The 16,545-nt window shown below is 43.7% G+C and overlaps 1 protein-coding gene across 2 annotated transcripts in view; it reads left to right on the forward strand.

Moving 5' to 3' along the window:
• Nucleotides 1–16,545, forward strand: part of TP73 (tumor protein p73) — a 174,207-nt gene that overhangs the window by 25,591 nt on the left and 132,071 nt on the right. For both annotated transcript variants that reach the window (XM_072608642.1, XM_072608645.1), the window contains exons 2-3: nt 4,831–4,926; nt 6,231–6,354. In XM_072608642.1, the coding sequence (XP_072464743.1) occupies nt 4,862–4,926; nt 6,231–6,354 (189 nt within the window). In that variant the 5' untranslated portion in view covers nt 4,831–4,861. The remainder of the gene's footprint in view (nt 1–4,830; nt 4,927–6,230; nt 6,355–16,545) is intronic.

A 16,545-nucleotide genomic window follows, 5' to 3' on the forward strand; every position in this document is an offset into this window, starting at 1 on the left:
GGAGGCTTCATTCCTGTCTTGGAACCTTTGCCCATCCCAGAGGCAATGCAGGCAACAGGAGCACAGAATGTGAAGTCCAAGAGCTTGGAGTCAAATCCGGGCACTTGTAGTTACTACTTGTGTGACTGTTGGGCAAGGTATTTAACCTCTCTGGGCTGCAGGGTATTTTGTGGAAAATGAGCAGGTTAGACTAGATCATCTCTAAGGTTCCCACCCTCCCAGCTCTGACCTTCCTTGTTGCAGAGCTCTCCCAGTTCTGACATTCTAACATAATAGGCCTTATATCCTATGAACCCTCCTGGGGAGGACCCTCCTTATTCCCTTTCCTACCAAAATAAAGTATTTTAAGTATTTCTATTTCAGTAAAAAGGCAAGCCAGGTGGCTCAGTGTGTAGAGTGCCCATCCTGGAGTCAGGAAGATTCATCTTTGTGAGTTCAAATCCAACCTCAGGCACTTATTAGTTGTGTGACCCTGGGCAAGTAACTTCACCCAGTTTGCCTCAGTTTCCTCATCTGTAAAATGAGCTGGGGAAGGCAATGGAAAGCCACTCCAGTATCTCTGCCAAGGTAACCTCAAATGGAGTCATGGAAAGTCAAACCCAAATGAAATGACTGAACAAGAATATCTCAGTAAAACCTATTTCAGATTCTCCAGCCTTCTCTGAATTCCCATGGAACTCACTTGGTACTGTAGAGTTCAAGCCAGTTGCCCCAGGGAGGTAGGATGCAACAATACGTAGGGCAATGGGCTTCAAGAGTGGAGTTCAAATCCTACAGATACTTACAAGCAGTGTGACTCAAGGCATTTAAAAGTAGGGAGGAGGATGAGGATGATTCTAACACCTCCACTGGGGTTGGGAGGAACAATGAGATGATAATAGCTGTTGTTGTGCCAGACTGTGGGTTTTCTTGGCAAAGATACTGGAGTGGTTTGCGTTTCCCTCTATTTTACAGATGAGGAAACTGAGGCACACAGGGTAAAGTGACTTGCCCAGGGTCACACAGCTAGTAAGTACCTGGGGCTAGATTTAGACTTGGGTCTTCCTGACTCAAGGCCAGATGTTCTATTCACTGCATTACCAAGCTGCCCAAAATGGCTATAAAGGACTTAAAAAACTTTAAAGCATTCTAGAAATGTGAGCTATTATGATTATTATTGTATATTAGTTTCAGAGATTCAGAGCTGCAAGGGATCTTAGAAGCCATCTTAACTAATCACCGTTGTTATTGTTTGCCCTTTGTCCTTATAGAGAACCATGACATCAGGAAGGTGATGCCATGACATGCAAGTGAATTGGATTTAAGTGAGGGAGCCAGCTGGGTACAGTGGCCAGATATAGATCAGGATGACTGGAGATGGGCCAAAACACAGTGGAGAACTTTGGCCTTTTCAAGCTGACGTTTTAACAGGTGTCACTTTAACTGAGGCAACGACCAATAGAAAATGAGGTGTAGAATGGACTCTTTTACCTAGTCTTGAGTAACTGATCACTTTACAATTGAGGAAATTGAGGGCCCACTGAGCTCAGGTGACTCGGTCAAGTTCACACAGTTAGTCTGGAGCAGAGCTAGGATTTGATCCCAGGCTCTCTGGATTTCAGAATGAGCAATCATTCACTTTCTCAAGTTGTCTTTGGTGGCTCTGTGCCTGGGTCACAGGGAAGTAGGTGAATATTGGGTGGTGAGTGAACTGGACCAGAGAGGAGGCCTGCTGGACAGTTTGCCAGGCTTTGTAGGGGCTTGAGCTGGGTGAATTTGGGCAGTAGGACTGAAAGCTTAACAAGCCCTGTGCTCTGCTGTTTATCTGTTTGACTTGTTTATGTCTGGATTATAGGATTTTGAGTCACCAGGGACTTTGGAAACATTATCTAGTGCAGGGATTCTTCACCTTCTTTGTGCCCTGGACCCCTTGGGCAGTCAGTTTAGTGAAGCCTACAAGTTTCTTGTCAGAATCATGTTCTTAAACGTATCAAATAAAATACATACAATTATGAAGGAAATCAATTAGATTGAAATACTGTTGTCAAAATATTTTTAAACAAGTTCACAGACTCCAGATTTAGAACCCCTGACCTGCTGCAGCAACCTCATTTTACAGATAATTATCAGAGATGTTAGGTGGTTTACCTATCATGCCACAGTTTATAAGTATCAGAGCCAGGATCTGATTCCAGAGACTAATGTTCTTTCCACTCTACTACCTTGCTGGTCTTATCTCAACCCAACTAGAGTCTAATATCTTGGAAAGCAGGGACCATAACTTCTACTGTTCCATATTTTTTCATCAGTACCTAGTGTACTATATGTATAAGGATAAGAATTAGACTGATGATTTCACTGGCATAGAGAACTCTCAGGTGAAGAAACTCTCTCCATCAATACAGGTTGGCACCTTCTAGACCTGCCAAGGGCCACACAACCAACATGTATCTGGAGCAACTCTGAATCCAGGTTGTTGTCCTGGTTCCAAGACTGGCGCTATAAATAATTGCCCAATAAATTGCCCAATAAGAGTACAAAGGGGCTGTTTCCCAAGGGTTTCTGAACACAAAGCATTGTCTCCCCACCCTCCTGCCCGGTCCCGTGTCTTTTCCTGTTTAATACTCAGCCTAGGAATTGTCTTGTATACCATCTTTATTAGCCAGGGTTCTCCTGGGTGAGCCAGGTCTATGGGGGAGTACGCCCCTTCAGTGCCTGCCTTGGAGGCTCCATATACAGCACTACATGTAGAAAGTCAAAATGTGGCAGATTGTATGTTCCTGCTGTGACCCACACTGGGCAGGTTTGGGCTTGTCTAGCTTGGCATGGCCATGTGGCATGGTAGGTGGGGCAGAGCTGGAGTTCTGTTCATTCTGACTTTCATACACTGAGGACCTCTAGGGGCCTAGGTGGCTAGATCCATTTGTGATTTGATTACAGTCTTGGTAATAAGCACAGGAAGTGACCCACATTTTATCCTAATGAGTAAGTTCAACGGTGTTTATTTCCAGGATCACATGTTCCAGGAAGGAGGTGGGTGGGTCTTTGGACAGTCTAAGACTCGACCTGTATGCTTACCACCCTGTATGTCACTGTGGCCTCAGTTTCCTCATCTGTGAAATGAGAAGACTGAACTAGATGATCTTGATGGAGGGGGGGGGGTGGTCCCTTCAAAGTCAAGTTCTAGACTGAGAAGCTTAATTAGGTATTGACTGGTTAAGAATGCATGAGATATACAGCTCTGAGTTGGGATGACACAAAGAGGAGGACTGGATGCCAGTGTGGAAGGTTCTTTGCCCCTTTCTCTGCCTACCTTTTACAATCTGAGTCTATAATCTACCTGCCCTTCCCCCTTGTGTACCCTACATTCTAGACAAACAATTCTATTTGTTATTTCTGGGACAAGACACTTCCTGCCTTTGTGAGGGCTGTCCCCCATGCTTGGAATGCTCTCCCTCCTTCACCTCTGCCTCTTGGAATACCTGACTTATTTCAAGGCTCAGCTCAAGCACCATCACCTATATGAGACCCTCCTTAATGTCCTCAGTAGTCATTTCTCTTTGGGCTCCTCTTCCCATTAATTTGTGTATATTATCTGTTTGTTTATGTCCTACCCTCCCTTGATCTAGGTCCTCAATCACAGTTGAATTGATTTTTGGGTTCCCGAGAAGGAAGTAACCCTGAGTAGCTGGGTTTCTGGTATTCTCACTGATAAAGCTCCCACTGATGTGTTTCCCATTAATAGCAATCAGTTAGACTTCAGTTAACTTTAGGAGAGGGGAGGAAGGGTTTACTATAAAAGTTGTGGCATTTAAAAAGTTCAAGAGACATAATTTCTGGGTAGTTTAATCCTTTTATTAATAATGCCAGGGTGTTTATTAATAAAAGGATGGTCATTTAGCCATCTCTCTCTTAAACCAAAGACAATCATGGCGTTGAGGTCATGGCTTTTATGCCCTTGGAAGAGGAGTGTCCTGGAGGTTGGCAATCAACTTTGACTGGTTAGCAAATGAACTAGAGGTAGACTTTACAAAGAGAAGTGAGTTCACTCCAGTGAGTGACTGAGAGTGACATCCTGTCACTCTTGGCCAGAAATACTCTCCCTATACTCAGACTCCCCTCAGCCTTGGGCAATCCAGACAAAGAACCTATATCCCCCATCCAAGCCTGAGTTAATTGGCTAGAGTAGCAGTACCCAGAATGAGGAGAATGTTAATCCTATCTTCTATCAGCCCTGTTCTTGGGAGATTAGACAAGGAAATGGGGGGGGGGGGGGGGGACTAGGGTCTCCGCAATTTGAGTAACTGACTATTAATATGAAAGAGAAATAATCATTTCTCTCAAAGTATAGCAAGAATAATTGGTATCAAGTATTTCACACACACCCCCAAAAAGTGAGGGCACATGTTCTCTTTGGATATACAAGTCTTGGACAGAGTGACCTTGAGGTAGAACGGTACAGTGGAGGGAACATGAGGCTTGGAAGTGAGATGTTCTAGGACTAAAGGATTTCTTCTGTAAAACTTGGACTCAGTCAAAAGGCTGGACCCAAGGACCTAGAAGACCACATGTGGCCTCCCATCTGCAGGTTCCTCACCCTTGACTGGTTCCTGTCCCTCAGACACTTACCAGTTATGTAAGCCTTCTCCATCTTGACATTTGTAAAATAAAGAGGTTGGATGCCATAGCCCCTATGTTCCCTTTCAACCCCAAATCTGTGATCCTATGAAAAATGAAGACATTGACCTTGGAAGGAGTGACCTTAGAAGCAAATGAAAAGGTGGATTTGAAAAGAATTGGAGAAGCTGGACGATAACTTCTTGTTCATAAGGATGTGTTCTTTCTTCCCAGAGTGTTTTACCCTTGGTTGGATTCTCCCTCCATGAAGATGTCCCAGTCTTCCTCTGTAGATGAAGGAACCACATTTGAACACCTCTGGAGTACTCTGTGAGTTTTCCTTCCTAGTCTATATCCCTGGGAGATGAATTAGAAGAGTAGGGAACTACAGTTTCCTCAGCCCAGACTAGGCTCAACCATCTCATCAGGTCTAGTGTCCAGTTATAGGTAGATGGGAATATGTGGGGAGGAGTTGCAGCTAAATGGAGTACCAGTGTCATGGCCTTTCCTTAGGCATCATATAAAATGAGGTACTTCCCAGTGGGCTGCAGAGCAGACTGCCCTCCTGAGGGTCCTTGGTGTTGGAACAAAAAATCTGATGACCAGGAACAAGGCATGATGGAGGGGGTGGGACACCAAGAGATCATTAGGAATGCTGCTGGGAGAGGTGACTGGAGGTAGAGAGCATGACTAAGGTCTTCAAGCTTTTGAAGGGCTGTCATGTAGAAGGATTAACCTTACTCTGCTTGGTTCTAGTGGACACATATAGAAATAATGGGTGGGAATTACAGGGAAAGTAAATTTGCCTTCAGAAGAGAAAAAAATTTCCTACCAATTTGAATTGTGCTGCCCACCCAAGAGAATGCCTTGAGAGGTAGTGAAGTCCCCATATCTAGAGGTCTTCAAGTGGAAGAGAGATTCCTCACTTGTCTGGGGAGGGGATTCCTGTTCAGATATGGATTGGACCAGATGACCTCTGTCAAAAACTTAGATTCTTCCACTTGAAGGAGGGAGGAGGATCAGAAGATGGTGGTAGAACAATGAGGAGAGGATAAGAGAAGAGGGGAGAGAGAGAAGAAGAGATGAAAAGAAAGATGGGAAGACAACTGGAGAGAGGAGTAGTAAGAGAAGAGGGCCAAGATGAGAAGGGGGGGAGAGGGAGGGATGGAAAGGGAGAGGAAAGAGAGGAGGAGGAGGAGAAGAAGATGAAGGAGAAGGGAGGGAGGGGAGAGGGAAGGATGGAAAGAGGGAGAGAGACAGGGAGGGAGGAGTTGAGAGAAAAGAGGAAGAAGGGAAGAGAGAATAAAAAGAGGAAAGAGGAGAGAAGAAAAGAGAGGGAAGAAAATAAAGGAGAGGAGATGAAAGAAAAGAAGAGTGGGAAGGAAAGAAAGGAGGAGAGCCAAGGAGAGAAGAGGAGTGGGGAGGGACGGCCTAGAAGAGCATAGGAAGAAAATTAGATGGGTAAAAGTATGAAGCCAGGATTCTCTCAAGTCATTCACAGTAACAAGATCCATACCTCCCCCCAAATACCCCACCTTCTTTCCCCTCTGTTAACTTTATCCTTGGGCTTGTAGGTTAGGGTGTTTAGACCAGTGGTTCAGGTAGGGCTAAAGGCTCTTCTCATCTTTTCTCAGGGAACCAGACAGCACATATTTTGATCTCCCCCAGTCCAGCCAAGGGAGCAATGAGGTGGTGGCTGGTGGGACTGTGGTCAGCATGGATGACTTCCACATGCAGAGCATGAATGAGTCTGTCATGGTAAGTGTGGTCTCTAATTCCTGCAGGGGAGACATCACTCACAGTAGGGTTGATTTTTTCCTTGCAAGGGTAACATGGTTGAGCTAATGAAATGGGAACTCGAATGTTGGCTTCCTTTCCTATTACCCCTACTACTCATGCCTCTTTAAAGGGATGGGATCATAAAAGGAGCTGGCCAGATCCAAGTTCCTTAAATGGCCTCTGGATGACTGGGGTTCTCCTCTAGGCAGGAACGTCAAGATGTGGATCCATCTAGGTGGGAATGAACTCAAACTCTCATTATCCCCTTTCTTCCTGACCACTCTGTGTCTGAACCATAAAGTAAACTGGTTGTCTGTTGGCAAGCAAGCATGACTACAGATTATGGGCTTGTAGGACAAATTGCAGAACCTGGGTACTAGGCTTGATCACAGAATCATCAAGGCGGGAAAACTAGTATCTTCCTTCCTTCCATGTTATTCACTTTTCCCTGCTTCTGACATCTGGGCCCATTCATTGCTCCTCCTCCCCAAAACACTAGTTTCATTCTGAGCTCCTAAATAGTATTAAGTTATGGTTAATACTTAGGATGATATCCCTCCTGTGGAATATTTGCATTTCAGTAGAGAGCTATGGAAAAGCTTTCCAAATGGAAAAAGCTTTTTAATGGTGGACTATCTGCCACCATCTGAACCATTCCAATAAACACTTATTAAGTTTTATGATTTATAACACGTGGCTCTAGGGCTACAAAAACAAAACCAAATAAATCATTCTTGTCCTTAAAGGATCTTACTCTCTACTGATTGGGACGTTGGGGATGGTATACACTATGTATAGAACTAAGTAGATGTGAGATAATTGGGAGAGAGAGAAGACACTAATATTTCAAGGAAATCAGGCAAGTTTTCCTATGGGAGGTAATACCTTAGCTGAACCTTAAAAGGAGCCAGGAGCCAGGAGTGGTGGCTTGTAACTCTAATCCCTGCTACCAGGAAGGCTGCGGCTGATGGATTTCTTGAGCTTAGGAGTTCTGCATTTCAGTGGGTTAAAATACAATAAGGTGTCCATGCTAAGTATCAATACGGCAATGGGCAGAGGAATGAACAGGGTGCCTAAGGAAGGGCAAACTGTCCCAGGTTAGAAATGGAGCAGATTGAAGTTCCCATAGTGATCCGCAGTGAGATCCTGACTGTGAGTGGCCACTGTACTTTCAGCCTGGGCAGGATGGGGAGAGCTGGCCTTTAAAAGGAGGAAGAGGAGGAAGACAAAAGCTAAGGAGTTTGAGATGTGCATGGGAGATGGTGGTGGTAGCCTTTGTGTATGAAGACTAGAGATGGAATTTTGACTATATGACAGGGTTCTATTAAAAATATATCTGGAAAGGTAGATGGGAGCCAGACTGTGGAGGACTTTAAATGCCAGACAGAGGCATTTACAGACTGTATTTTAACCTAGAGAAAATGGGGAACCTTTGATGATTTCTGAACAAGGGAATGGCATAGTCTTATAGGTGTGTTATAGGAGCCAAAGTTTGATATCCATGTGAAGGATGGGCTAGAGAGGGCAGAACATGGAAGGAAGTCACCCAATTAGGAGGCTATTGAAATAGCTTAAGTGAGAGATGGTGAAAGTGTGAAGGAGGGTCCCAAGAGATCTTGAGGAGCCATAACTGAAAAAAACTCAATACCTGATTGGCATTGAGGCAGGCAGAAGGAGAAGGAAGGATCAAAGATGATTTCCAAGTTGTGGGCCTAGGTAATGGGAAGGGTAGTGGTAACCTTAACAGAAATAGAAAAATTTGGGGATGAGATATATTTAGGGAGGAAAATATGAATTCTTTTGAACACATCGAGTCCAAATGATACCAAGAGACAATTTGGAGAAAGGAGAGCTTGCCCAATACACCTCATGCTGTATGATGTTGGGGAAGTTACTTTACTACCTTGGGTCTCAGTTTTCTCCTTGGTAAAATGAGAGTGTTGGACAGATGGCTTCTGAGGTCTATCCATACTATGTCTGTTTTTAAGGTCACCCTTCCTAGAGCCTTGTGGACATCAAAAACCTGACATTAGAGCAGCTGATGACCTCATAGAGTCTCAGATTTGGAAGGGACCCTAGATTTATCTAATCCATCTTCCCATCCCGGATAATGCAACACAAAACAATGTTTATTATGATTCACCGAATAGAAGAATCTCTTCTGTAGAACCACTGGACAGATGGTCAAATGCTTCTGTGTTTGAACACTCGGTGGTGGGGAGCTCACTATCTGACAGGGAAGCCTATGCCGTTGCTGGACAGCTCAGATTATTAGAAAGTCCTTTGCTCTGCTGAACTGAAATCTGCCTCCTTAAAAGTCAGTAGGCATCTTAGCAGGAAAAAGTAGAATGGGTATGAAACCATGGAATGTGGTCTCTGGGCCTGTCATGGAGCATGGTCACTGTTCAGCTGCCTGCCTAGCCCTTTGGGAGAAATGAAGACCTCTTTGGATACCTTGCCTTGGGGATGAGGGGAGTGGAGAATCTTATTTCCATGTGGGGTGCTGTGCTTGCTGGCTCCCTCCTTTCTCCCCTCCACACCCCCACCCCGACCCCAGCTGGAGTGGAAGGAATCTGAAAACACATTGCTGTTCTAAGCCTGGTGAGTCAGGTTCAGGCCAGGATACGAAGAGGACTCTCTTGCCTGCTCAGGCATGTAGCAAGCTGGGCCCCACGCTATAATGAAGGTGGAGCCCTACACCTTTCCAAACAAAAATAGAGTATAATTTGTTCAGGTATAAACATGCCTCATAGTAAAAAGCCATTTATGAGATATTTACATGCATAGCACACTTAATGGCAGTGGGAATTCCCGGCATAAATTGCTGGCTCAAACTTGGGGGTTTGGAAGGGGGAGGGGTGAAGAAAGCTGAGCCAGGCAGGACCTGGGGAACATGCTGATCCCAGGGCCTGGGAAAGGGTTAGTCAAAGGGTTATCATGGTGATAATGGGCCAGAGCAAAGGGCAAAGTCAAGGGAAGAGGGCAGAGAGGGAGATGAGGAGGAAATGACCCTAAAGGAAGCAGAAAGGAACAATGAATAGCAGTTTGGGATGGGGAGATGGGGGAAGAAAATGGGGTGGCTCAGTGATGACTGGAGGACCTGTGGACAGTGTGGTTAGTATATTCTGGTGACGGCATAGAGTATTACATAGACTGTGATTCTAAGTCACTCAGCTTCCCATGGGTCTCAGTTTTCCCATCTGTAAAATGAGAGGGTTGGGCTAGGTGGCCTCTAAGGTCTGTACCAGCTCAAGAGGCAGGCTCTTGTGATGGCCAAGTGACCTTTAAGGCCCTTCATATTTCTGTCATACGTTGAAGAAGGATTTCCGTTATTTACATGTCCATAGAATCATATACCTAGAGCTAGGAGGACCTCCTCCATCCTCCCCATTTTACAGACGAAGGCACTGAAATCCAGAAGGGCGCCCAAGGTCAAGGGGACAGTAAATGGAAGATCTAGGATTTGAACTCAAGTCCTGTTACTTGAAATCCAGGCCTCTCCCCAGTGCACCATGCTACAGGGACCATGGTCATGCTGTGATATGGAGGTGACTTAGGGTTTCTCAAAAGTTAGGCCTGATGAATTCAGATTTTGAGGATCGGAGTAGAGGTGCGGCAGTAGACTGTGCCTCTAGCAAAGGCTTGCTGGAGACTGCTCAGACTGAGGTGATTGTTAAATCTTCAGTGTGAACAGTAGCTTAGAAATCAGCAAACTGTACATCAGAGCTTTATTTATTGTTTTGTGATTGTCTAGACTTAAGATGGAGAAAAATAACAATACTGAGCAAACATAAAAGTGTGGACAGAGAGCCGCTTGTTAAACATTTGCCAGCACAACCCTGCCTCTGAGTGGAAAAAATCAGTACCCAAAGTGAAGTCTGTAGAGGTCACCAGGTAATCAAACCTGACATTCATAGTATGCAAAGATTAGGTGATGGAACTGGGGATATTTAGACTTAAGAAGAGAATTCTCAGATAGGTCTGATTGGTAGCTGCCTCCAAGTAGTAGAGAGGAAACCTTGAGGTGCCTTGGACACAAGACCCCCCATGAGCCCTCCAGCTTCTCTGGTTCTGAGCAAATCAATGGAGCAGCTGTGCTTGGGCACGTTCTGCTTTCTCTTTTTTAAAGTTTATTGTTCTGAAATTAACAAATATCCAATAAAATGAGCATTTCCATACGTATAGTAGAACAGAAACAGAAGATTGTATCTGAAACTATAGATCTCTGTTAGGTCAAGTTGGCTTTTCTTTTAAAAACACAACATTCTGCAGGCAATTTTCAGAACTGTTCTACTGTCTGCAATTCTTTCTGGCCTTCCTTCTGTTTTCTTCTGCTCATTTAAAAATATTGCATTTCTTTCTTTCTCCCCATCCTTCCTTCCTTCCTCTCCTTCCTTCTTTCCTTCCTCCCATCCTTCTTTTCTCTTTCTTGTCCTTCCTTCCTTTCTTCCTTCCTTCTTTCCTTTCTTTCTTCCTCTCTCCCTTCCTTCTTTTCTTTCCTCCTTGCTCCCATTCATCCTTCCTTCCCTCCTTCCTTCCTCTGTCTCTTGTTCTTTCTCTCTTCCTTCCATTCATCCTTCTTTCCTTTCTTCCTTTGATTGAACATGAGCACATATGTGTGTATCTGTATGTTCCTCCATTTCTTCATCTGTAAAATGAGGGAGTTTGGCTCCATGGCCTCTGAGGTCCTTTCCATCTCTAAACCTAAGATCTCATTGATCTTAAGTTTCTACCTGACTGTTGTTCAGTTGTTTCAATTCAGACTCTTTGTGACCCCCACCCCCCACCCCCTGTCCCCACCCCATTCCCTTCTGGTGAAGAACACATCATAAGCTCTCCTATGATCTCTCCTCATCTTATAACAGTCAGATTCCTCATGATGGTAGCTCTGAGGGATGTATTCAGTGTAATTGGGTTTAGTACAAGGTGACTGTAAAGTAAGGGACTTTGGTTCACAGGGCCTTCCAGTTCTCCATTTGTAGTCCTAAGACCATAGGTTGAAAACAAGTGCTGACCTGCACTGGCAGAAAGACTTTCATCCTAGGAGTGCCTTATCTTAATGATATATCCCTGTCCCTCATGGTCATAGTCATAGTAACGGTGTGGTATGAGGTGTGATGCAGAGAGACCTGCTCTGGAATCCACAGACTTGGAGGCTGTGCCTGACCTCCTCCACACATTCCCTTCTTGTAGACCTTGTTTCCTCCTGAGAGCCTTGGCTCCAGCTCTAAGATTCTATAATAAAGAAGGGAAGGACACAGGGATAGAAACTCAGAGAGGGTATAAAAAATTGGGGTCACAGTGGGAACAACTGGAAAGGGGCTATGGAAACACACACACACACACCCCCACACACACACACACCACAGTTGTTTTTGGGTTGGGTCACTTTGAAAATCTGACAGGAGCCCACACACACACACACACACACACACACACACACACACACACACACACACACACACACACACACACACACACACACACACCACAGTTGTTTTTGGGTTGGGTCACTTTGAAAATCTGACAGGAGCCCACACACACACACACACACACACACACCACAGTTGTTTTTGGGTTGGGTCACTTTGAAAATCTGACAGGAGCCCAATCTGAGATTTTCCCCCTCTACACTGTAAAAAGTTTGAAGCCCAATACTCAAGTCTTCTGCCTGCAGTGACTCTTTCCCTTCCTTCCCTTCCCTTCCCTTCCCTTCCCTTCCCTTCCCTTCCCTTCCCTTCCCTTCCCTTCCCTTCCCTTCCCTTCCCTTCTTTTGCTTTCACTTCCCTCCCCTTCCCTCCTCTCTATAATTCCCAGGCCTCACTCTTTCTTCCCTCCTCGCTGGCATCCTTTTCCCGCCTCTCCTGATGCCTTTGTTTAACAAACAGCTGTGACCGAAAACTAGCAGAAGGTCCAGGGTCAGGGCTCCCTCTCACCAAGCCAGCCCCTGATGGCAGCTGTGGCTCCATGGTGCATTGTGTCTGCTGAAATAGACAGCTGGGGATCCTGGAGCTTTGAAGGCATTCTGGCCTGCCACCCTCCTGCCTCCCTGGCAAGAATGAGTGGTGCCAGGAGCAAGGAGACAGAGCCTGTGTGTAGATCTGGTAGCCTCACTTGGCAAGGGCTGGTAGAATCCTAGCTGAAGATAATACCTCAGGGCATTGGTCACACAAGTCACCTCTTCCTCTTGTCACTGGTCACAGCAAGCATGCTCAGTGAGGATTGCTTACTTCCAGGGTATGAGGTTCTAGCCACAATGTGGTCCAATGTACATACACACACACACACACACACACACACACACACACACACACATACACACACACACACACACATTGTATAGATTCTGCCAGACTCAAATTAAGCTGATATGTGGGCTTGCTTTATAAAGATATAGATTTACTACCAAAAAGGGAAGGGTTTTATTCAATCTAAGACAGAGGGCTAAACAGGACATAAAGTTGGTTCATAAGACTATAGATCTGGAAGAGACCCGCCTCTCCTTTAGAAAGTGAGACTGAAGTCTGAGATGGGGGAAACAGGAAGGATTGGGTGGGACGTAGTTTGCCCAAGGTCCTACAGGTGGTATATGGTAGAACTGGACTGCACCCAAGTCTTCTGACTTCCTACTTGCTCTGATGCACACAAGCTGGGTATCTCTGGACAGTGTCCCTGGCACACTCTTCAGGACTCTAAATTGTAGAGAAGGTGCCACCCTTCATTGGTAGAGGCAGATGCACATACTAATGGAGTGACAGGCCCATGTTCCAGCAATATCCCTTCTGTCTTCAAACAGTGCCATGATAGGGAGAATTGGAGCTTGGGACTCTTGAGGTCTTTCTTTGCTCCTGTCCTAATTGCCCACGTCACCTCAGGCAGGTAATATCACTCCTATTGTTATCATCGTGTCATCATCATCATCAATTACTTCTCTTGCTCTGAGTTATCAACAAGCATTTATTAAGCACCTACTCTGCTTCAGACACCATGCTTAGCACAGATAAAAAGGAAGGGAAATAACATTCCTCCCCCTAACGGGGGAGACAGTATGCAAACAACTGTGTACCAACAAGCTATCGACGGTATAAATTGGGGATGGAAGAGGCAAGGAGGAACTTCTCTTGTGGAAGATTCATTTTATCCTTTCAAAATATTATTCCTTAAAGTATAAAACGGTGCTATGTTCAACAGGGTATAAATGTCACCTAAAGATGTTCATAATAAAACACATTTGCTACCTCTTACCAATGCCAGACAGTGTGACCTAATATGTGTATCCATTTCTTACCTAAAATTCATCCTTCCACGTCCTGAAAACTTTATCTTCAAAATCTTCTTCTCTTTCTCTATTAGATTTCTTCCATTAACACTTCTTTCTCCAATTTTCTCTTTCATGTTATATATGAATTTTTATTTATTTTATTTTTAATTTATGGAATAAAACAATTCCATGACATAGTATAATAAAAAGATGATTGCACATGACTAAATCTATTATGTACAACTTTCTAATCCTTTTAAATGTGTAATAAATATAGATATATTTCTTGACATTTATATATTATGTATTCTCGACATTCATCTCCTGATGTGTGTGTGTTTCTCTCCATCCTATTCTCTTATACATTTTCTTCTCCTTACTCCTGTTCTCCCTTTGTGTAGGTTCTTCTCCCTTTTTTCCTTTTAATCCCTTCTGCGCTATGCCCCTTCCAAGCTTAAAGTCTTGTTTTAAAGTCTATTTTGTTTATATCTGATCCCTCTTTGAATCTTCCCTCCTTCTTATGCTCCCCCTTTCCTCTTCCCATTTCTTTCTGTATCCCTTTTGAGTTGCATGTCATCATCAAAATCTGTGTGCATGCGTGCATGCACGTGCTCTTTTCCATGAGCATCCACGTGTGCAAGAAACTGAAAACAATTATTCCTTCACCATTTATCTGTCCATTCATTCAATCACCCAATCAGCATGTATAGCATGTAATTCTGTACAGCACATACTAGGCACTGAGGGATTTTAAAGAAATGTAGGGTTTTGCCCTCAAGAAATTTGCATGAAACTAAGCAGACATTCACATTTCATTGCACAGCTCTATTCCCTCCCTTCTCTAATGAGAGGCAGGAAGCATGTTTCACCATTATTTATCTGAACAACTGGTCACGGCATTGATCATAATTTTGAAGTCTTTGTTTTCATAAAAATTCTTTTTCACGCACAGCAGTATTTTATCATGAATCCTCTGCAATTGTGGTTGGATATTGGGTTGATTAGAGTTCTTTTTTTATTCTATTTTTCATTTATTTATTTATTTTTAAAATTTACTTATTTAACTTTTAACATTCATTTTCACAAAATTTTGGGTTCCAAATTTTCTCCCCATTTCTCCCCTCACCCCCGCCCCAAAACACCAAGCATTCTAATTGCCCCTTTCACCAATCTGCCCTCTCTTCTAACATCCCTCCCTTCCCTTTTCCCCATCTTCTCTTTTGTCCCGTAGGGCCAGATAACTTTCTATACCCCATTACCTGTATTTCTTATTTCCTAGTAGTAAGAACAATACTTGACAGTTATTCCTAAAACTTTGACTTCCAACTTCTCTTGATCCCTCCCTCCCCACCCATTCCCTTTGGGAAGCAAGCAATTCAATATAGGCCGTATCTGTGTAGTTTTGCAAATGACTTCCACGATAGTTGTGTTGTATAATACTAGCTATATTTCCCTCCATCCTATCCTGCCCCCCATTGCTTCTATTCTCTCTTTTGATCCTGTCCCTCCCCAAGAGCGTTGACTTCAAATTGCTCCCTCCTCCCACTGTCCTCCCTTCCATCCTCCTCCCCACCCTGCTTATCCCCTTCTCCCCCACTTTCCTGTATTGTAAGATAGGTTTTCATACCAAAATGAGTGTGCATTTTATTCCTTCCTTTAGATGAATGTGATGAGAATAAGCTTCATGTTTTCCTCTCTCCTCCCCTCTTTTTCCCTCCACTGAAGAGTCTTTTGCTTGCCTCTTTTATGAGAGATAATTTGCCCCACTGCATCTCTCCCTTTCTTCTCCCAATATATTTCTCTCTCACTGCTTATTTTCATTTTTTTAAGATATGGTCCCATCCTATTCCATTCACTCTGTGTTTTCTGTCTTTGTGTGTGTGTGTGTGTGTGTGTGTGTGTGTGTGTGTGTGTGTGTGTGTGTGTGTAATCCCACCAACTACCCAGATACTGAAAAGTTTCAAGAGTTACAAATATTGTCTTTCCATGTAGGAATGTAAACAGTTCAACTTTAGTAAGTCCCTTATGACTTCTCTTTGCTGTTTACCTTTTCATGCTTCTCTTCATTCTTGTGTTTGAAGGTCAAATTTTCTTTTCAACTCTGGTCTTTTCATCAAGAATACTTGAAAGTCCTCTATTTCATTGAAAGACCATTTTTTCCCCTGAAGTATTATACTCAGTTTTGCTGGGTAGGTGATTCTTGGTTTTAGTCCTAGTTCCTTTGACTTCTGGAATATCATATTCCACCCCCTTCGATCCCTTAATGTAGAAGCTGCTAGATCTTGTGTTATCCTGATTGTATTTCCACAATACTTGAATTGTTTCTTTCTAGCTGCTTGCAATATTTTCTCCTTGACCTGGGAACTCTGGAATTTGGCCACAATGTTCCTAGGAGTTTCTCTTTTTGGATCTCTTTCAGGAGGGGATCGGTGGATTCTTTCAATATTTATTTTGCCCCCTGGTTCTAGAATATCAGGGCGGTTTTCCTTGATAATTTCATGAAAGATGATGTCTAGGCTCTGTTTTCGATCATGACTTTCAGGTAGTCTCATAATTTTAAATTGTCTCTCCTGGATCTATTTTCCAGGTCAGTTGTTTTTCCAATGAGATATTTCACATTATCTTCCATTTTTTCATTCTTTTGGTTTTGTTTTATGATTTCTTGGTTTCTGATAAAGTCATTAGCCTCCATCTGTTCCATTCTAATTTTGAAAGAACTATTTTCTTCAATGAGCTTTTGGACCTCCTTTTCCATTTGGCTAATTCTGCTTTTGAAGCATTCTTCTCCTCATTGGCTTTTTGTACCTCTTTTGCCAATTGAGTTAGCCTATTTTTCAAGGTGTTGTTTTCTTCAGCATTTTTTTGGGTCTCCTTTAGCAAGGTGTTGACCTGCTTTTCATGCTTTTCTT

This window comes from Notamacropus eugenii, chromosome 5 (assembly GCF_028372415.1).
Source record: "Notamacropus eugenii isolate mMacEug1 chromosome 5, mMacEug1.pri_v2, whole genome shotgun sequence".
Lineage (NCBI taxonomy): Eukaryota > Metazoa > Chordata > Mammalia > Diprotodontia > Macropodidae > Notamacropus > Notamacropus eugenii.